Source organism: Elgaria multicarinata, chromosome 11 (genome assembly GCF_023053635.1).
Source record: "Elgaria multicarinata webbii isolate HBS135686 ecotype San Diego chromosome 11, rElgMul1.1.pri, whole genome shotgun sequence".
NCBI lineage: Eukaryota > Metazoa > Chordata > Lepidosauria > Squamata > Anguidae > Elgaria > Elgaria multicarinata.
This window is the reverse complement of record NC_086181.1, coordinates 11012436-11035237: the sequence shown is the minus strand read 5'-3', so window position 1 is coordinate 11035237 and position 22802 is coordinate 11012436. Positions and strand designations below refer to the sequence as shown.

The 22802-nt window shown below is 45.7% G+C and overlaps 1 protein-coding gene across 1 annotated transcript in view; it reads left to right on the top strand.

The window, feature by feature from the left end:
• Positions 1-11517, top strand: part of ARHGAP23 (Rho GTPase activating protein 23) — a 119791-nt gene extending 108274 nt beyond the window's left edge. Inside the window, exons 23-24 of the mRNA XM_063138531.1 lie at positions 6167-6198; positions 7364-11517. Of these exons, the coding sequence (XP_062994601.1) occupies positions 6167-6198; positions 7364-8554 (1223 nt within the window). The 3' untranslated portion in view covers positions 8555-11517. The remainder of the gene's footprint in view (positions 1-6166; positions 6199-7363) is intronic.
• The last annotated feature ends 11285 nt before the right edge of the window (positions 11518-22802 follow it).

The window sequence follows — 22802 nt, the reverse complement described above, 5'->3', positions numbered from 1 at the left end:
GTTCTCCTCTCCAGTTGAGCGCCTTTCTTTTAAAAATTAGGAACAGAAACGATGGCTGCATTACACCTTCATGGCATGTGACCTGTTTCTTAAATCCAGTCCCTGGAAAAATTAAAGGCAGTTGTGGACATTGAACTGGGGCGATTCAGTGTCCCCAGATCCATTTAAAGCAAAACAAATGAGATGTTTTCTGAGTTAAGACAGAACTTTTCCTTGGGCAGAATGGAAAGGTAGCTATTCTTATGCTTGACAACTTTCACAAGAATACGTAACCTTGAAACAGTGTGTCCAGTGATCTCATTGTTATGCGTTGTTTGGTTGTGTATTCTTTTAACAATTGGATATTTATCTCATCAAAACAGCTTAGAAATACTTTAAAAAGTTCTAATTTGTACCTTTCAAAAGAATTTCTATCACTTTTCCGTTAGAATACATAGAACCGTATACATTATTAAAACAATAATTAAAGTATTTGCAAGCCAAGTCAAGCTTACTTGGAATTAAGAATGACTGATTTCAGTGGAATTTACTTCTATGTGTAAATACAATTGTAGCCTAATGCTGGAATCCGATACTCACTGCGATTAAGTCCCATTGAACTCAGTGGGACCTTTGTCTAAGTAGATACGTATAGGATTGCACTCTGAGGGGCAGTGAGCAATGTAAAATAAAAATCACAGTATCAAATGCAAACATTGTCTACGACTCTTCTGCTAAATTAAATGTGCACATAAAATGAAACACTTGCTCGTACTGTCTGCAAGGATGATCAGCGTAATTATAGATCCTTAGAGTTAGTTGCTTTTTTTTCTGCCCTACGAAGAGTTCTGTGTGACTTCAAAGCCTACATCGTTTGTTCGTTTGTTTTGTACCAAATAAAAATAATTGTGATTTCCCATCAGGCAAACAAACGTTTCTGTCCCCCAAATTTGATTTTGCTGCCTAGACTTTTCTTCCCCCAGTGCCCTTTCTGCCTTTCCTCACTCTTGTTCTCACCTGCCACTAATTCCATGTGGGCATGGGAGGCGGGCAGCCTTTGGACGGAGCAGAGCTTGGGGGCCATCCATTATATTGTCCGTTGGTTTCATAGTCGCCGGCATTGCTGTGGCCAATTTTGTGTGTGTTTGTGTGTAGGGCAGGGAGTGGGGAGGCTATTCTACAAACAGCCTGGGTGGTGCTGTACCCCTTTCCTCTACGTGTATGAAAGGTACATGTCAATGCCTGGCCCACTTTCTGTAGTTTGCTGCTACCACCGGTGTGGTTCTCCCTTTGGGCTTACCAGCACCCGTCTCTGCCTTGGGCCTGGTCCTTTTGCCTGCTGCTTTCTCCTTGCTGGCTATGTGTGGCCTGGCTTTTGTCCTTGTTAAAACTTGAGCAGCATGTGAGCAGGCCTGCATTGCCACGACATGGGTTTTACTGCCCACGAACATCTGGGCTGCGTCTGCTGGCAGTTCTCGTTGGCATGGCTCTCTGAGCGTTGTAACGACTTAACCCAGGCAGAGGAACCAGTTTCTTTCTGAGCTTGCTGTACCACTTTCCCCCTCTTGCTCTCCTCTTCGTCCATGGCTACGTGCAGCGATGCAGCTAGGTCATTTTAGACCCTCGACTTAATGGTCTTACTGGGGAGATGTGCATATTACTTCACATGTGAAGCATGCGCACATTGAACAGTTCTCTTATCCCCCACCCCGCCCACTGCAATTCCATGTTTGACAAGTGCTCCTACAGAAATGTTAGAGCAAAAAGCATCGACGCTGGAATAAGCACCTTTTGTTGGAGGCAGAATAATCTGTTTTTAAAGCAAAAATGATGAATCTCTAACCATGTACCAGGCCTGGCTGCTCCAACAATAAAATGTTTTTAAAATAAGAAGACAGCATGCTGCAGCAACAAATGTCAGCCCCAGTATCCCCACGCTGGCCTATGTGTGGACACTGGGCCTGTATGCCCCTGCCCCATCATTTGCTGCTCTCTGGCTGGTCATTCCCCCCCCTCCCGAGCCTTGAGATCCAGCCCCAGCTGTGCCAATGGCGATGTGGGATGCGAGGTGTGGACCCCTCTAGAACACAATCCTCAAAGCAGTAACTCTTATCCCGCTGTTGTGTTGCTGGCTGCTATTCTCATTTGGTTGTTGTTTGTGGGCCTCCATTTTGTTTTATTCATTGGTGTGTTTATGAACCGTATTCATATGCCACCCAATAATTAAGTTCACTGGGCAGCTTACAATAACAATGGAAAAACATTTTAAAACCATAAAAATATATGATGCAGCAGCAGGTTCTTCCACCAGCAAATAAAAGCAACAATCTCAGGAGTTCTATCCCTGTTCCCTTTACACTCCAGTACAACTGTACAGAATAAGCAGCAAGCTGATTTAATTCTGGTAGCGCCTCCCTTTCCCCATCAACCAGTCCATTCGTTATATTTGAGTAAGAGAGTTCTGCGTTCATCGCATTTCCTTTTCTTATTTTCAACATAGTCTTGATGTGGGGTGGGGGTGGGATGACAGGATCTGAAAGCACATTGCTGACCATTAGTGGCCAACAGGCCACTGTTTAACAATTGCTGCTATCAAGCAGGGATGGGGAGAAAGTAGATCTCCAGATGTTTTGGACTTCAACTCCCAGCATTCCTGACCATTGGCCAAGTTGTCAGGGGCTTCTGGAAATTGAAGCCCCAAATTTCTGAAGATCTACCTTCTGCTCAACCCTTCTCTAGAAGATGGGGAACATATTTTCATGGACTTTACACTCCCTCCCAAATGTTTTTGTGCGGAATGTCCTATTGACTCCATAGGGAGCCTGCACAGCTTATGTCCCATCAAGCCAAATTCAGCCCACCAGCCACATAGAGTGGCCTGCTAAGAGCTTGACAATCTCTCTGGTTTTGCAGTCCCAGGTGGGCAGCAACAACTGAGCGTCTCAACAGGCCTCCATGCCTGACTGTTGAGCCACATTAGCTTTTGGTGGGTCATCTGTGGTAGAAGTTTGGCTTATGTCTTGCTCCTATAGATGGAACCCTAGCATATTCCTTTCTGGAATGAGAGGCCCCTTTGTGATTCATTTGGGCCACTGAGCTTTCCTGCTATATTGTTCATGGGTCTGCCAGGGCTCAGGCGGTAGCGCCATTACTGAGACCCTAGCTCTTTTCATTCAGGGTACTGTGTGTGTCCTGGGCTGCTTGTTGTGTTCTCTGTTCTTGGCTTTCCTTTCCCTCTACCCCCTTTGTTTGGTCAGCCACAAGTGATTGTATTGACTTATACAAGCATGAAATGCAGTCAATTTTATTTATTATGTTCAAACCACATCTTGTGGTCCCGAGGAGTGTGTTTGTGGACATTTGGAGGGGTGTTCCTTCAAACTGTTTAATGAGAAGGACCCTCCCTACAAACCTTCACTTTGAGAACAACACTTTGATCTTTACTTCTTTTGAATAAGGCCAAAAGTATTCTTTGCATTTTGCTCAGAGCTGCACTGTACACATATTGCTTGATTGAGCCCGTTCATTCTAAAGTTATTCTTCCCAACAACAAATGACAGCTGTGTGTAAATCAACTGAGAAAGGACATTACCTTGGTTAAATGTCTGTCAAAAGAGCCCCTGAATTTGGAATAGCGAGTATCTATTTCAGTTCTCAAATTGGGGGCACCGTTCCATGGGACATTTCCAGGGGGCGCAACCAACTTTGCATATCTTGTTGGGGACAGAACCATATATAGTTACAGGCAGGTTCCATAGTGCAGGTTGTTTAATTTATTTCTGAATCACCCCTCCACTCAATGAGTGCTTAAGGTGATTTACAATAACTCCATAAAAACAATAAAATGCAACCATTCCAAACAAAGCCGATAAAATACCTGCGCTTCAATAAAACGAGAGCCTTCCAAAATCCAAGAGCTGCATGAATCAGTAAAAACTTGGCAGAAGAGCATAGGTTTTACCAGTCATCTAAAGGCCAACAACGAAGGAGTCAACCTAACCTCCCTGTGAAAGAGTTAATGGATCCGGATGCTGCTGCACAGAAGATCCTCTCTCAAGTCCCCACCAACCTCACTTGTCCTCTGCAGCAGGTGGGACACATAACAGGACCTCAGATGAAGAATGTATGTTCCAGGCAGGTTCCTGCAGCAGAGGCAATCTCTCCGGTATTCTGACCCAAAGCCACTTATGGCCTTATAGGTGAGAACTAGCACCTTGAATTGGGCTCAGAAGCAAATAGGAAGCCAGTGACGCGATTCCAAGACTGGTGTTATGTCATGGTCTATAAAATCAGACAATAGTCCGGCCTCTGTGTTTTGTATGAGCTGTAGTTTCCAAACACCTTTCGAGGACATCCCCATGCAAAGCATGGGGGTTAAGGCATGGGATGCCATGTCCAGATCCATCCTCGCAAGAAAGGGATGCAATTGGCTCACCAGCTGAAGCTGGGCAAAGGCAACCCTGGCCACCACAACCACACTTAAACTGTATACCTGATCCTTCAGTGGTAGTGCAACCCCATCTAAAGCACGCTGGACTCGTAGTCCAGCATTGGCCTGTCTGCTGACCAGTTTTGTCTGGATTGAGCCTTCGTTTATTCACTCACATCCAGTCCTTCATTACACTCAGACAACAGTTCGGGACTTCCACCGCCTCCTTGGCATCAGTTGAAAAACAGAGATAGAGTTGGGTATCATCAGCATATTGATGAGACCCAACTCCAAAGCTCTGGATGATGCCACCCGGTGGCTTCATGTAGATGTTATACCCAAAGGGGCAAACAATATTTCCCCAAGAGCAGCTTCTGGGAATACTCAGGGGGGAAAACACCGCAATGTGTTTCCTCCAAGTTCTATTCCTGCCAAGCATCCCAGAAGGATACCATGATGGATGCTATCAAATGCTGCTGAGAGTTCCAGCAGAAACAACAGACACACTCTTCCTGTTTAGACCTGAACCATACAGAGAAGGATCCAAATAATCAGTTTCATCCGAGAAAACTTGGAGTTGTGATGCCACCACCTGCTCCAAGACTTTACTCTAAAAATGGAATTTGAAGACTGGCCAATAATAATCAAGGATGGTGGAAGTCAGTGGAGGCTTTTCCAGTAAAGGTCTAAGTACGGCCTCCTTTAGAGAAAGTGAATCATGGCCCTCTCTCAAGGAAGTATGTATAATTATCACCACCCAACCAGCCTCTGGCAGCTCATAAACCAGGATGGGTCTGGGCCTAAGGAACAGGTGGTCAGCCACAAGCCTCCAACCATTGTTCCTCATCCTCAGGGAAACCAAAATTGAAACTCATCCATCCGTATTATATGGACAGTGGCATCAAGCATCTGTCCAAGTCAAAGTGGATACAAGGGCTTTTATGAGTCAGGTGTTTTGCAAACGTGTCACAGCAGGCTTCAGATGGCTTCTCAACCTGCAGAGCATGATTTAGTAGAGCTATTCTGAAATAACTCTGCTTGGTGGCCCTGCACTGGTGCAACGGAGGAGAAAAATTTGCTCACTACCCTCACTGCCATGAAACAGGCCTCAGGGTTTCACCCACAGTCGATTGGATTCTGTCCGATCATAATGGGATGGCTGAAAGGGAAGCGTGAGGACTGTTGAGCCCCTGATTGCTGTCTGTGTTGGGGCAAGTGTGTGTGTGCATAAGGAGCCAGCTGGGATTCCATATACTTTAGGAAGCAGCTGAATTAATGTATATTTTCAGGACAAGATACATAGCTGAGTTTAACACACACACACACCTACTCTATCAATGGAAAGCTCTGGTTTGGATGCTTCTTAGTTTGTCAGGAAGACCAAGAACAGAAGGAGCATATTAAGTTTTTATTGGGGTATCTTATACCCAGTCAGATGAAATCATGATCCAGACTTTTGGGGAAGGGATAAAATCGCCCCCTGTTTATGCAGATCTGATTTCCTCATGCCACTTGTAACTACTTTGCATTCCTCCCAAAATCAAAAGAAGGCAGCAGAGCACATCTGCCTGGGTCACCTCTCCTTGTTCTGGGCTGCTCCCTCCAGCTTCGCTCTGAAGTGCTGTCTTAACATGCTTTAACATTTCATACAAAACCTACCAGGGCCTCATGAGGCCAAGTGTTTGTCTGCTGTGGCAGCCACACAACCCACCGCCCCGATCCCTAACCTCTTCGTTGTGTGTTTGTTCACCCTTGCAGATTCAACCAACAGTGGCTCAGCTAAATCAAAGGTAAGGACCCCTCTGCACCATCCCCACCCTTTGGGAGAGGTTGGGCAAGGGGAAGGGGGGTGGGGTGGAGCACAAGAATCCTCAAACTTTGCCTCCCTAAACTCAGAGAGAAACTGTTTGTGCTTTTTTGGCACAGCACTAGCGTCCAGATCAGAGCCCGCACACCTGCATTTTGCATTGCATAAAGAGGTCCATTTGTTTCAATGGGGTCTTTTTTTGCAGTGCAAATCGCCAGCACAGGGGCCCCCCCATCGGGATTGGGACACTAGTGAGGGGGGGCTTAACCCTTTGCTGCCCACTGCAGTCCAGTGGCCCTGCACCTGCATTTTGCATTGCCCTAAAGACAACCCATTCATTTTAAAGGGATCTTTTTCTTGCAGTGCAGATGGCCAGCAGGGGTGTGTGTGAATAGTCCGGATCAGGACTGCAGCAGGGGCAAAGGGTTAAAGCCCCCCTACATTTCATGCTAGGGTGGAGTCCCATGTTGGAAATTAAAGCATGCCCCACCCTTCCCCTCCCCATCTCAGATCTAGAAACACCCGCCATCACTCTGCAGCCCCCCCCTCCCCCGGGATGCTCTCCACCACCCACAGATTACCATTTCCCTTCCTTGATTTTCTTTTCTGGGCGACTGAGCATGCTTCAAATTAAACTGCTGGCCTGCAGCCATCCTCCCTTTTTTATTTTCTAGAAATGGCACCGGAGACAGGCACTTCATTTTGCATCCTGCCCAGCCTCCCAAGTATTGTTTTTGTTTTAAAATTTACAACGTTTTAAAAACATTTTAAAATCAGGATGGGCCAGGGAGGTGTCTGTGAGTGTTGTGGTGCCCACAGGTAGCATGTTGAGGACCCCATGGCTGGAACCATCATTGCGCCTACAAGCCTGCTTTCAAAAGGAGGAGAAAGCCCTCATCCATTTGCCCCACTTTAAGCAAAAATGCAGTCATGGGGCAGGAAGGAGGCAGCTAATCTGCATGAATGATAAGGTACTCTCTGTTTTGACCTTTGGGCAGATGAGTGAGTTAAGGGCTGATTTATCCCAGGGTTAACGAATCATGGAAACAAGGCTACAGTTACTGAAACTTCCATCATGTCTCCTCTTCCGTTACCTCTTCCTATGCATAAAACTCTCCTTCTCCTCTGCCCTGTTTCCCCTGCTCCAGGCTTCATGGGGCTCACGGAAGGAGCACTACCACAAGGAGATGCTCGCCATCTCCTTCATCTCAGCCGTCAACCGCAAGAGAAAGAAGCGGAGAGAGGCAAAGCGTTTCGGGAGCAGCACAGACGACGACTCTGAGCACGAGTCGGCTGCCAAGAGAGACGAGGAGGCGGAAGAGGAGGAAGGAAGAGAGGCGGAGGGGCTCGGGAGCAGCAGCAGCAGCAGCAGCAGAGGTCCAGCCCCTGATGTGCAGAGCGGTCCACAGTGCCCTGTAAAATTGAGAGCAGAGTTGGAAGACGGGAAGGGGGTGGCACCCCGGGGAAGCCCAGAACCGGCACCAGACGCCCACTCCATCGTGTCGGGTTACTCCACCCTTTCCACCATCGATCGCAGCCTGTGCTCTGAGGTGCAGTCGGTAGCAGAAAGCCGTGGGGAAGAGGCCGACGACGAGCGGAGTGAATTCAGCCATGTGGAGACGGACACGGAGAACGGTTTTGCCCCAGGGCCGGCGGGGACGCTCCCGGGAGGGCCTGGGATGGCAGGGGAAGGGGGAGCGACGGCGCCCGACAAAGTCCCCCACAGCCGCGCCTCCTTCAGCTCCCACCGCCTCATGCAGTGCGACACCCTGGCACGGCGCAAGCTCTCGCGGCCCCGGCGCAACAGCGAGGCCTCCTCCTCCTCCTCCTCCAAGAGCAGCACGGAGGTGCCGAGCTCCAGCTCGCCCGGCTGCCAGGAGTCGCTGCAGCCCCCGGAGGACCCCGCCCGGCCTTCCCTCACGGAGCAGCTGCGCCTCCGCCTGCGCGGCTCGGCCGACGACATGCTGGCCGTGCGCCTGCGCAAGCCACACTCGCCCGAGACGCGGCGCCAGAAGAGCAGCTGGCGTCGCCACACCGTGGTGGTGCCGGGCGGCCTCAAGGACCTCAACTACAACGAGTGGAAAGAGCAGCACGTTTTGGGAGCTGCCGAGGCCGGCCCCAGAGACCCCTTGAGCAGAGCTCCCCTGCGGGACAACAAGGACTCCGGGCTCAGCAGCCTGGAGTCAACCAAAGCTCGGTCTTCCTCGTCCGCGGCGGGGAACGTGGCCGCTCCGGGCCAGCAAGGGGGGGGGGAGCACCAGCAGCACCGCAAAGGCAGCTCCGAGGGGCGCTCGGCTCCCCGCCGTGCGGCCTCTTTTCGTGTCCACCAGTGTCTCTAGGTAGCCAGCGATGGAAGCTCTCGTCAGCGTGGCGGAGAAGTAGCCCTGACCCGAGAATGGAGGTGGGCCGTCGACGCAGCCCCCCCCCTCCGCTCTAGAGCTCCCACTACTGGTCTCTCGCCTTGCCTTCTTTGATACCTCAGTTCTCATCGGAGCAAGAGTCTTCCCCCTCCCCTCTCCCCAGACTCGCTTTCGGATCCCTTCCCCCTGGTATTAATTTAACGACACCCTTATTTTGTGACTTTTGCATTTATTTATTCCCCTCCCCCAGGGTGGCAGATGGAGAAAAGAAAGCTGGGGCAGGTGCAACATGGGGAGGGTTGTTCCTCCAGCCTGTAGGAAGGGCTTAGCTTGGTTTTGACACGGAGAGGTTATCTAGGTTGTGGGATGACCAGCCCCATTCCCATTTCAAAGTCCTGGTCTGCAGGTGAATTTCAGGGCATGCTTTGGAAGAAGACGGCAGCAAGTATACAGGAGCAGAAGCCAGAATTGCTCCCAGTTATCAAGCAAGAGTCTCTTAATACCCATCTCTGCCTCTTTTCTATCAGTCTACTTTGTCTCTTCTGTGTTTAACGGAGGGCGAGCCTGGTGTTGGGGAAACCACTCCTGGACGCAAGATCATGTTTTCCATTTGACCACTGCCAAAGCTCTGTTGCCGAATCAGTCGCTGTTCCATACCGTTCTGCCTTGGCATCCACCTTTCTATAGCGGGGGGACTCCTTCCCCCCTTTCCTCTCACGGATATCCAAAAGGCTGTGTTGATATTGAGGGGCTTTGAATTGGGTCCTCATAGAAAACACACCGCCCCTTTGTGCCTTTTCCCACCTACCTTGGCTCTGTCTTTGCAAGGTTGCTACAAAGAGGGTTGAATCCTCTTCACTTCCAGCTTGTGTATTCGGGTCTTGTAGCCATGGATGCCTCCCATGCATTTGAAGTTGCCTGTGGAGACTATCCCAGTTGAGAAACTGAAACTACAGAGCTGTAATGGTCCCTGGAGAGGCACATGGCCTTTACCATGCTTAAAAGGCATTGCTGTTCTCTTATCCGAGTGATGTCATAACCTATTTTTCAAAACCAAAAACAGTCCTGTGGCATCTTAGGCCATTTCTCCACCTTTTTTCCAGGGATCATCCGTGTGCATGCAAATGACACACAGGGAATCCTGGGAGCAGGCAGGGACAATCCCTCCATTTTCCTGGGATAATCCTTAGGTGTAGAAAGGGCCTTAGACTCTGATTTATTGAGGCATAAACCCTGGCCAATGAAAGCTAATGCCACAATAAACCTCCTAGTCTTTCAAGTGCCACAAAACTCTTAGTTTTTGCTGCAACAGACAGACATGAGTATCCCTCTAGGATACTATTTTTCTAACACTCTTGGCCAAAATAAAAATGCAAGTTGTGCAAAATCTGGGGGCGCCTCTGGGGTTACACCTTTTTTCTACCCTGCCCTTCTAACGTTTTCAAGTTGACTGAAACCGTAGTTAGAGTATGCAGTCTGCCTGAACCCATGTTAAACTTCTTGTTCAACTGCTCAGAACCTGGAGTGGAAAGGTCCAGGTATCAGAATAGTTCCCTCTTCCTCTTGTCTTGTAGTACTTTGTACTGGCCATGCTTCATGAATTGATCAGCAAAGATCCCCCCTATGCTCTGCGTACAGTTCAGGGATGTAGTCTGGAGTACAGAATAAGGTTGTAATAATGCAAATGGGAATAATGGCAAATGTGTAATAGCTCCCTATAACTTTTGGTGCTAAAGAGGAGATATGGGGTGAATCACTCCTCTCTGCCAAGGTGATACATTTCTTTTGCTAAGATCACTCCTTTCCATGTAGACTGTGCCACTCACACTCAACCCATTAACCCCCATCTGCAGTGCAGAGGCATGGGGTGAGTATGGACACTGAGTTATAGTTGGGAGAAGGGCAAGAGACATCAAGACATAGTGGACAAGCATATCAGATTCCTCCTCTCCAATGCCTTGTGCCATAAGAATTACTTTGCTTTGAAGATTCCCACGGTAACATTTGTCAGGATTCCGTTTAGGCTTTTATTCCAGCAACAGCCGGAAATCCAAATTATGCCATCTTGTTTTGGAGCTGCCCTCCAAAACACTCATGGAAAAGAAAAATACTCGGATTCTTGCTGGTGCTAATTTGTTTTTAACAGTGTCTTCCCCTTCTTGGTTTATTCAGTATGTTGGATAGAAGTAAACCAAGGGGCCGCTCATTTCTCTGATGCAGATCAGGATATAGAGCTCTCACGCTTGCTTTTAGATTTGTTTTCATCTTGTGGGCGTAAAACATTCCCACTACCTCTTGACCTTGTAGAATCTGATGTGTTCGTAAAGGCAGACGAGAAAGACAGAAGAGACTTTTGCAGTGAATAAATATGGGAGGCACTCTTTAACATGGGGACACTATATGACATGTATGAGTTGCAATTCCACTCCCTATGCTCTGCAGAAATGCCATCACTTTGGGAGAAGCTACACAATAATTCTGTGAGGTGGCTTTTTCATGTAGCTTCCGCATGGTGAGCTTTTCTTCTAAAAGCCAGTCCATCTAGTCATATCAATCATTAATCACATTAGAGCAATTTCAGTAGTTTTCTAGGAAACCAAAGTCTAAATCCTTGCTTAGTTATGAAGTTCAGAGGGAGCCTTTGAGCAATTGTTCTTCACAGACCTGTTGGAAGGCCAAACTGCCACTTTGAGTTCCTTGGATGAAGGGCAGGAGTCAAATGTAATGGGTATAATGTGGCAAATGCTGAACTTCACTGCCTGAGGATGTGTTAATGAAAGGGAATTACCGTATTTCTTCTATTGTAAGATGCCATCGATTGTAAGACGCACACTAATTTCAGTACCACCGACAGAAAAAAAGCTTTGATTCTAAGAAATATAGACGCACCCGCGATTCTAAGACGCACTCCGTTTTTAGAGATGTTTATATGGGGGGGGGGAATGTGTCTTAGAATCGAAGAAATACGGTAACATAATCTCTGCTGCCTGGCAGCCACATTTGTGCTACTTTTATGTCAGAAGTAAGGCCAAGTGAAGGACCCTGGAGCCTTCTATTAAATTTGTATCCTGCTCTTCCTCTGATGAACTCAGGGCATGCCTTGTCCACACTTTTTCTCTCAATATTCCTGTGAGGTAGGTTAGGCTAAGAGACAGTGACCTGGTTCAGACCATGTTTCCATGCTAAATGAACCATGGTTTATGAAGCCAGGAACAAAGATGCACATTCTGGTTGCAGCACTTCATTCCCAGCTTATATTAAGCAAGGCCTCCCCATGACATTGAAACTGGGGAAGTTTGGCTTAATGTCAATTAACAAATCAGGATAATAAGCCAAAGCCAGTAGAGAGAGGTGAAGGAGGAAAGATTGTTTGAACCAAATCAGGAACTGGCCCAGGGTTACCCAGCAAGCTGTGTTGGATGAGTTGGGATTTGAACTCTGGTCTCCCCAGTCTTCTGTCAAATATTTACTCCATCATATTGGCCATAGGCATTGCCCTCATGTTTTCAAGTGTACCTTTTAAGTGCAGGCTAGCTCATTCATGTATGTTCATAGTTTAATCAATCAGGAATCAAGCTGGTTGGTTGCATATGTGAATGAGCCATTGCAGAATGAATACTACACATAAGTTGCCCCATGTCAATCCAAGTTCTGCGTTTCAGTGGAGTCAATTCAGTGGTACAGCTGTGAGCCATCAAGTGCTTAGATGGGAGATTAAGCATGTCTGTAATGAACCTCACCTAAAATGGCTGTCTGTGAATGAATCAAGGCACAGATGGCTTGGCAATCAAGGCACCAATAATAATAATAATAATAATAATAAACATTTATATTGAGCTTTCAAGTGTTCAAAGTGCTTTGCATTATTGTGTACCTTCATAACCAGCCTCATCACTGCTCCTGAAAATTCTCAGTGATTATACAGATGTGCAAAATAAGGCCCACTGGACTCCTGCCATGAATTCTGCTGTTTATCTTGACAACAGGACAAATATCTGGCCTGTTGGATTCCAGTTAGTTCTGTGCTTCTTCCAGACCTGCTGTCTTTAACATAATTCCAAAATAGATTGCATTACGTATATAGCAACATAGTCCATGATGCAGCATGATTCAGAGTAACCTGCACAGTCACAAGGACACCTGGATATTGTCTACTATTATTTTTAACGTGTATTGCTGCACAAAAAAAGACTGGCTGCAATCTAGCAGTAGCAATCCAGATTCATATACACGCCCCACCAAATTCAGCAGATTGATCCCACCAAAGCGATATCCCAAATTTTGCCTCAACTTCCATTTTAGCAAGAATTAGTCTGCAAGCTTAAGTGATATATGTCAAGAGTGGTAGGCTTTCATTTGGAATTGGAATCATACTGGAATATGTACATTTATTTCCTCTCTTGTATTGGGTGGACTGATTGGAAAATCAATTCCCTGTACATGAGCAGGGAGACTCTACTTGTCTGTCATGAGGCGATTTTACCCACTCATCACTCTGGCGTCCTGGTAGGCCTCAAAGGCTAGTAAATGCAAACAGTGTAAAAATAATATCACTTATAGGTGAAAAGTACACACATGCTTTCAAATCTTAAAAGAAAAAAGCAACATCATTTCTGCCTGAGAAAAACATCTGTGAAATGTGAAAGCTTTCATAGTCTCAGCTTTGACAGTCAACTCTCTTGAAGTTCGGCATGAGGATTGCCTTGCCCTTGTGCCCTCTGCTATTCACACATTCATGATTAAACAGGGTTTGAACAAAGAGGGTGTTTTCATAAGGCAAAGCCCAAAAGGACAAAGCGGATGTAAACTCTGCTCATGCTATTCGGGGTATCAAACAAATACAAAACACACAAAATGTAAACCATCAAATTAGCAAGAAGTGTGCTACGGTCCACACACCACATTTTCTAGTGCACATCTTACAGCCATTCCGTTGAGGCCTTGAAAAAGGGGTGTGTGGGTAGATGGTGTGGAATTTAAAACTGAGCAAAACTAAACCATTTGCTATTCTGTTATGCATTGTTCTTATCCTTTTATGCAAATATTTGCTGTAAAGTTTTATTTTTCACTTTATTTTGTAAATAGCCTTTAAATGTGTAACATACGATAAAGAGTTTATAAGGATTTTTTAAAGACTTTTTTGTTTTGCTCCTTTTAAAAACAAGTTATACAACAGTGTTGATTTTTTAAAAACAAAACAAAAACTTCCTGCCTGCATGGTTTGTCCCTCTTCCCACCTTTACTGTGTTGTACAATGTCAGACATCTATATATGATCAAACAAAATAACTAAGGAAACCCAAACTCTGCTTTGAAAATCGCCTCAGAACTACAGTTAGATATATATTGGAAATAAACTGGCTTATTCAGAGAACACACTTGTTTGCTTATTTAAAACATACCCACTAGCTCTTCATTCACACTGTACTTTTGAAAGTTTATTTCCTTCCAGGATTGAAAAGATTTACTTGGGATTCTACATTAACAAATGCTTTACACAGGGCGCAGTCTTGAGCCAAACGCAGCCCGAGGACTGCATGCGCCACACCACACCACCGAAGTGTGCACACCTTGTCTGGAAGCAAAATCATAATCCCAGCAGCCTCCCAGAAGCTGTTTTGTTTCCCAATAAGGCACATGTTCCCCAGTACAAGCTGTGTTAAAACAAAATTGCTTTTTTGCTACTGAATTTCAGTAGCAGCCAGGTGTAATGGGTTCCAAGGGGTTAATGCAGCCCCCAATCCCTGGAAGTCACCCAGCCCTGGGGTACAGTGCCGTTCTCTTATTCATACTCCACTGCAATAAATTAAAGGTAAACTCAGCAAGGTGACGCAAAACTTTTAAATTGTGCAAATAAGACAAAACTGCATATTGCCTGGTTTATTTGGCTTCTGCTCGTCATGTCAAATGTCAAAGTATACCAGGCACTGAAATTCCATATGTTGATCCACTCAAAACCCCTGCCTCTTGCAGTTTCAGAGGTGTCCTCAGACATCGTCACCCACGTACTTAAAAGGTTCCTTTTGCAACCATTTGGTGTAGAAATGTTCTTATTTTTTTAGAATGCTGACAGCAGAACTAGTTGTTGTGAGGGGCACAGGAGGATGCCATCCCAGAATTCCCTCTATAGTGCAAAACGGCACCTGCCTGGGAGAATCTGCACGCCAGGAAGTGTTTAACCCTTTCCCCCCACCTATTGCACCTCACCCTCTGGTGGCTTTTAAACTCTCTCTTCGCTAGGCTCCAAAACCAGAAGTGTCCTGGAAGGGAGCTAAACAGTCTTGCGGCATTTGCAGGGGAGATCTGAGGGCTGGGCGAAGAAGGGGTTTTAACCATACTTTTTTCCTTTTACATCAGCATTCCTGTTCTTTCCCCCACATTCCTGGTACTGCGGCAAACACAGGTTTGGGACCACACATTGGCGAATGAAACATCTGATTCTGCCGCCAGTTCTTGCTAGGGTGGCCACGCTAGGCATCGCCCTCAAGGAAATGCATCACCAAATGAGGTAAAAAGAGGGTGCAGGTTTTCCTAGAACTGCATGTGCTAATTGATATTTAAATAGAAAGACAATACATATCATCCTAACAGGAAACTGACTACGTGACCCGTGTGCCTGTTAAGACTACTGTTTAGCTGCTAACGGTGGACAACTAAAAGGCCCCAGGGCTCCCCTGTTTTTGGCTTTCCATCTTTTAAGCTAGACTTTGACTAGGGAGAAACAATTAGAGAACTGTCTTCTGTAAAGCAGGTCCCATGGCCACCCTAGATCTTTCCCCAAGTGCTAAATTCAATGGTTGCTGGAAATCCTGCAAACACCAAGGAACGCAATGGAACGCTGCTGGGTGTTTTCGTTCGTTCGTTTGTTTGCTTTTTTGTTTTTAAGGAATAGTGTGAAACAAAGCCTGAAGAAAAGAAGTGTCACAGAGGGGGGGAAGAGTATTTTATTAAAGTCAGACACTCTGATAGGAAACAAAAAAAAAGAGGGAAAAATTAAAGAAAAAAGCAACCTTCCTTCATTTGGAATTTTTGACGAACAATAATCACATTTGTCACAGAAGAAAACATGGGCATCCATAGAATTTATACATAGAACTCTACCTACAGATAGCAGCAGAAAGATTTACAAAAGTTACAGATTTTTCAGAACTGTTGTTTTTGTAACCAGTTTTGGTGTGGTGTCATTCATATAGTTCGCTGTTTTTTGTTTCCCTTTAAAAAAACAGTTCACGATAAAAACCATGCGAAAAAGACCTATAACATCACCAGTCCTCCCTACACAGTGCCTAAAAGTCTTTTGCTCTCTCTCCCTCTCTTTTAATTTTTTTTTTTAAAAAAAACTTTTAATTTTTTTTAAAACTTTTCTTAAAGCAACATCCAGACAAGTAAAGCGAGGCTTATGGCATGCAGTGGTGATCGCTTCCCACCCCACCCCAACACACACGCACACACACCCAAAATACATGCATAGCTTGGTGCTTTCTAACTTACATCTTTGAAACTTTTAAAAAACTTTTTTAAAAAAATAAGAATAAAATGTGGGACTAAACTCTCTGATTGTTGCTCACACAGCAGTTGGATGATGCCATGACAGTGACACACTCATACATACACACACACATCCCATATGCAACAACAGACACGTAAAAGGACAAATGTGTTTTGGACAAGGAAAGTGGAAGGAACTAAAATGAAATGGTTCACGAGACCACCGTCTCCCCAACAACTTTTTCCCCCTAAGGCTGCATTAGCAAATGTTGCCGAGAATACCTGTTCATCCCTTATGGTAGTTTGGTTTTTTTGGTCTTTGAATGTATGAAAATGATTGCTTCTGCAGGTAAAGCAACATGCATCAAGCAACCTCGTAAGGTATGTGCAAGCCCATGCCAACTCAAGAGGATTTTTCACTCACAGGACATACTCCAGAACACATTCTCCTGCACAATGCTTGCTGAAATGAGCAGGAGCTGTTCTTGCATAGATCCATTTCTGTTCAATGGAGCTTGCACAGCAGGACGTCCTGCTGGGCCAGGCCCTATCTGAGGCCTCCCTGTCTCCAACGTGACTACTCGTAATGTCAACCCATGCACCATTCTTTAGGGAGCCTCCATGTGGCAGTCCACATTCCACTTGCCTTGCTCATATGCAGCACGCCTGGGAACTCTTCCTTCACAGTAGAAGACCATGATTTGTGGGTTGTCCAAGGAGGTTTTAAACAAGATGCTTGAACAAAACCCGCATCCTACTCATACATGGGGTTCCCAGTGATCTCCCATCCAAGTCTGTGATCAAGTCTAGCAACATCGAAAAACATACTCTTGTAATGCAGGCTTGTCAAATGACCTGAGGTAGATGAGGAAAAAAATTGTGGGCAACAATTTAAATGGGAAAAGGCGTAAGCCACAAAATACTACAGAGAACCAGCATTCTCGCTTCTGTTTTAACATCGACAGATTTGACAAATGCCAATACATCAGCATTCGCTGGTTATTGCCCTGCAAACAAGGGCCGTCTCTAGGCATCACAGGCAAAATGCTGCAAAATGATAGGGAAGCTTCCATCTTCTGCTTTCAACCTTGAGGGGACTCTTCCCACTGCAATCTGTCTACCAGGGAATCCCTACGTGCTGCAGAGGCCTCTGAAAGCAAATTTTAGTGTGCACTCTCTGTAGGTGGTGCTGCACTGGCTTCTCTTAGTGGGCTTTGTTATCATCATGTATGAATTGAATAGCCCCTAGAATACAATTAGCTATAGCTCTGCATTGCAGGAAGAGAGCACGTAGGGTGGCTTGTCTTTCCAGGAAGCTCGTCCGCTACGGCTGCTCTTCTCCTTGAAGCTTCCAAGGAACCACATGGTTCTCCAGAAGAGTTTGAAAAACCTTGCCCTAGAAGCTCTGAGTTAGGGTAGGGCACGAAAGGAAGCCAGAGTTTTGAACTAACTAATACACATTTTGTATTGTAGTACAGACTATTATACCACATACAACTAGTGAACATGCACTGTGTACATTTGAAGCCCCTCTATTTGGATTGTACGTCACCTTATCCTGAGTCGGACCAATGGTCCATCCAGCATGGTCTTGTCTTCTCTGCCAGACCACAGCGCTCCACAGTCTTTCCCAGATTTGCCCCCTGATGTGGCGATGCCAGCGATTGAACCTGGGACCTTCTGTATACAAAGCCTGTGCGTTACCACTAAGCTATGGGTCTGGCCTTACCTGTCGGAATCAGGATAACACGAGCCGTCTCATCTACAGCTTAAGGACATTTGAGTTTTTAAAATTATTTTATTTTGTAATCAGTTTTTGTGTGCCACCATGGGGAAAGTAAGTGCCTGTCTGAGGTATGTGAAGGTTAAAAGTAAATACTTAGGTTGTAGAGACACTGGTTTATATTTCTGCCTCCATCCCAGGCATACTCTGGGATGTATGCACTGTATTAACTTTGAGAATGTGCATTCTCAAGATCATCACAGGGCGAATTATATACTCCTTAGCATGTATTTAGCTACCCTTTGGTACTCACTGTCAGGGTGGGTATTTTACACTATTCAGGCATGGCTGAATTTTAATGAGATTTTAATGCATTTTAGAACATATATACAGCAGGTGATGGGGGGGGGGAACAGTCCAGGGCTACACCACTTCAGACTGCAGGTGTGATGGCGGGGAGGGGAGATTGCGTGATCAAACAATCCCTATGGGGGGAAAACAACCATGCACCTAAAAATTAGTCACTGGGAGAGAAGGCTAGGCTAAAACTCTTCTTCCTTTCCTATGTGCAAGATTCTAGGGCAGCCTTCCTCAACCTGGGGCGCTCCAGATGTGTTGGACTGCACCTCCCAGAATGCCCCAGCCAGCTGGGGCATTCTGGGAGTTGTAGTCCAACACAATTGGAGCGCCCCAGGTTGAGGAAGGCTGTTCTAGGGGTTTTTTTCTTTTTGCTTTTCATATGAAAGAGCATTCTGTGTGTGAACTTCTTCCATCTACAGCCTGAAGCAGTTTAGTGCAGAGATAGCTTTACCTCTTTATCCGCTGTTTGTGTTTACAAGGTTTTAGTCTGTGGAAATAGAAGGGAGTGGCTATTCCATACCTATTTAAAATGCGGGATCTGTTATAAGGAACCCTGTTCCTACCTGCCTCTCCAAGGCAGGCAGCAGCCACTGGTGGTCCCTAAGCCATGCTTGTCCTGCCACCTTCACATTTTGCCTCCCTACTCTGTTTGATGTATGCAGCGCTTTCTGCGTTCCTCTTGAAATATCTGCTTCTGGAAAAAGGGAAAGAGAGAACTGTAGACACTTCAGACACTACTGGGCGGTGACTCACTATGCAGTACTGGTCCCAAGGGTTCCAGTCTGTTTGTTCTGCATATGTGCACAGACACATTAATGATCCTGCGTGGGGTTCAACTACAGAATCTGCAGGATGCTCAGGTTAAGGACACTTGTTAGGCAAAAATATTTTGTCCAGCTAGGAAAGGCCCTTCATCTTGGATGAGGCATCTGCCACAATCCAGCTATGGAGATTTACACAGGCTTCCATCACTTGCTGGATTGGGAACCACTGGCCCTCATTTCATGTACGTCTGAATGAGGATGCAGCCTCTACCAGATTAAATGCTTGACATGTGCATTCAAATGCGCGTCTCCATCCACATTGTCATGCAAGTCAGGTGTTAACCCCTTCGTATGTGCATGGCTAGAGGTGAGTCAGGATGTGTGTCCTTAGCTACCAGGTTTAACTTTGGTGTAGTATTTAAATGTTAATGTAAAAAATAAAAATGATGCTTTCATTACTATTGCTAAATGAAAGGTGCATTTTCTGCAAACGCTTTGTTCACAGAATGCTGTGCGTCTCATAGGCGCAAGCCTCACATGGACACACGCGCGACTGCTAGCAAACTTTAGAACTTTGCATGCTAGGTAAAAGCTAGGATGCGAGTCTGATGCATTTTGGACCTGCCCTTCCAGTTTGTGACCCAAACTAGCGCCCTGCTTGTGCTTGTTTGAGCTTCAAACAAGGTCAGGTGTGTTGTCAATATAGTGGGGGAATGTGGTAGCACGATCAGCCCAATGTGCCCCCCCCCTCTCTTTCTCTCACCCACACACCCAACATCCTTGTTTCAGAAGGGAATACCTCTTGCACTCACGTTCCAATGCACTTCGGAAGGAGCACATGCGCGGCAGTGTGAAGAGCAGGCAGGCAGGTTCTGGCTGACGCCCTGCTAGAGACAGCTTGGGAGGAGTAAAGGGCCTTGTGTGTTCTATGGAAGCACTCTCAAGGTTGCTTCTGCTTCCTGAGAGGGTGGCTGAGGAGTGATGCAGACATCCCTCTCTGCAAGCAGAAAGAGAGGTCCACGAGGGGAAGCCTGTGTCACAACAGGGAGCTCTGCCGCTGGCATGGGACTCCCCACCACGCTCTACAGCTGGTGAGGCTGAACAAGGGGCGTTCCAGGGGCGTGTTGGGGAGAACCTTGGATCCACAGCATCCAAAGACCTACCCGTTCCCTCGACATGCCCCCCACCCACAAAAAAAGGCTGAAAACATGCACCAGCTCTGGCATACAGGTTCTCCTTGCCCCACCCCTCCATTAGGGTCAACGAGAAAGAATTTTAAAAGCCAAATGGGCTTAGGAAACCAACAGCTAAGTTAGCCATTCAGCTATGTTGTTTCGCCGGTATCCAGCCAGAGCAAATGATGTCCTGCTGCATACATGGAGTTCACCCGTACAAGCTGGCACGCAGGATATTTCGTGTGCGGATCCCTTCAGGTTCTGTAAGTTTTACCCCATTGCTGGATATGGATCGTGGCTAAGGATGCCCATCCAAATTTTTCTCCCTCCAAATTTTGGGGTTCTGAATTACCTGGCCCCTGTTGTAGAGCAGCATCAAGGCACTAGTAATTTAATATTTATTCCTTTTTTTTTTTTTTTGAGTTCTGGACTTCGTTAGAGAGCTGCACAGTCTTCCATCTTAATTCTGAGCCTGTTTTGCCACAAGTCACTGCTGCACAGAGAACATATGTGCATTGACTAAACCACAGCACAAAAATGAATACCAAAATGTTTCTTTAGGTGCTGATTTAATCAACATACATATGTGCTGGTGCGTAACAGAAACCAATAAGAAAAAAAGAAAAAAGGGGGGGGGGATAATCTTAAAATGGTGGCAACCTTTGCATCAACAGAAATTAATTTTAGAAATTCTCCAAAGTGAATCTGAGGGCAGATGGGATCCTATGCAGAACGTGGGGCACAGTGCTGTGATACAATAATGGAATGAATTGGGGGTGGGTGGGAATCCACTCATCTTTAATCTTCCTATGCTTTTGAGGTTGCAGTGGTTCCCAGGAACTATTTAAAATATTTATAAAACTTTTTTTTAGAAAACCCAAGTAGCTTCGCACTCTATGTGTTCTTTTGAAGTTATGGGATGTTTAATCTGCTCTCCTTTTCCATCCAATTTTCATTTTTGAAAATGTTAAACATAAGCTAAGAGGGGGGGGGGTCCAATTTACCCCTTTAGAAGTGAATGGGAAAGTGGGGTTGCCAGCGTGGTGCCCGTGGCCATCACTGTACCCTCCAACACCTCTCTTGGTGCCTAGCAGCCCCTCTGACCTTCCTGGTTTTATTTTATTTTAAAAGTGGTTTTAAAAATTAGTAAATTTTTGTTAACTTTTTGTTAACTTTTTGTAAATTTTTGTTAATTTTTTGGCCAGCATGCTGAAAAGAAAAGTTCTAGCTATCTTTATTTCCGGTAAGAAAAGCTGGCGTGGTAGGAAGTCTCCTGGGTGACTAGAAAGGGTGACATGGAGAGCTAGAGGCAGTACTGGAGAAGAGGTATTTTGCCTGTGTGTAGATGGGTACGGATGTGTTACTTGGTTTATCGGTTCGTCTTGGAGCGTGTGTGTGTTTGTATGTGGGTGTGTGCGTGCGCGCTGTATGCTTTGCCTGATGGTTTATTGGTGTGTACGTGCCTGTGTGTTAGCCTTCCGTGGAATGGGTATTTTGTTATGCTTTGTGGAGTAAATATGTGATTGGTCATTTGGGGTTCACACCCTATCTCTGCCTTGTTTGTCTTCTGTGAAAGAGGTGTGGGAGCAGCGGGTGGGTTCAGAAGCGTAGCTTTGTTTTGTAGCTCAGAGCCCACCTCAGCCGTATATGTTGGTTCCTGGGAAGTTACCATTTTTCTCTCACCTGTTTGCCTTCTCCGAAATGGGTGTTTTGTGATTGGCCATGCACCCTGCGCACCCCATGGGGGACATTTTGTGAGAGTGCCCATGACACACACACAGAATTCCAAATGCACTCACCAACCCAAAAAAGTTAAGGACCCCTTGCCTAAGCTAATTGGGATCAATTTTATCCCCAGCAACTTCTCAAAATACGGTAGTGAAAATGGATTGGCATTTTGTCTGTATCATAATTTCCACGTTTTGCGTTTATACCATTTTCAAGAGCAGATTTTTTCTGGCTTTATCATTTTCTTTCTATATATTTCTTTATGCACAAGAACAAAATATAACAAAATATAGGACCATTCGAAAATTCTGTAGGGGTTCCTCGGACCAGGAGCAAATTTTGCTCTACGGCAGTCTCCTCCAACCAGGCACTATTCAGATGTCTTGGGACTACAATTCCTGCCATCCCCCAACTAGTTAAGGGGCTACTTCTGTTCCAAATTCGCTTTATTTTAACACAGGAGTTAACACACTAATAGTGTAAACTTGCAATACTGTTATTTATAATCCTGTTTGGGGTGGTGGTGAACTTGATTTGGCTGTTGAGGTACATTGGACCCCTTCCATTATGTACTATGAGCCAGCATTTCATCGAGACATTTTTGTTGTTGTTTCTTGTTCTGTTTTCTCTTCTAACAGTATTTCATCTGTGCATCTTTCTTCTCCAGGGCTTTCCAAGAGATCAGTTAGGAATTTAAGTTAACACTGTGGAGTCCAATATATTCCCAAAGCATTTATGCTAGACTACGTTTTTGGAATGGAATACTAATTCCATTATGTTAAGCTGCAGTCGTTTTGAAACCAAGCTGCAGTCATTTTGAAACCAATCATTAACTTTATTTCCAGCTAGGACTTTAAAGAGGTCCACTGGACCCCAAGAACAGATGGATACTGTTAAAAATGGTGTGCCAGGGTTAATCACAGCAGCTGAGGTCAGAGATTGGTCAAAAGGTGGACTTCCGTTCCCTCCCAATGCGTGCTGATGGGTGAA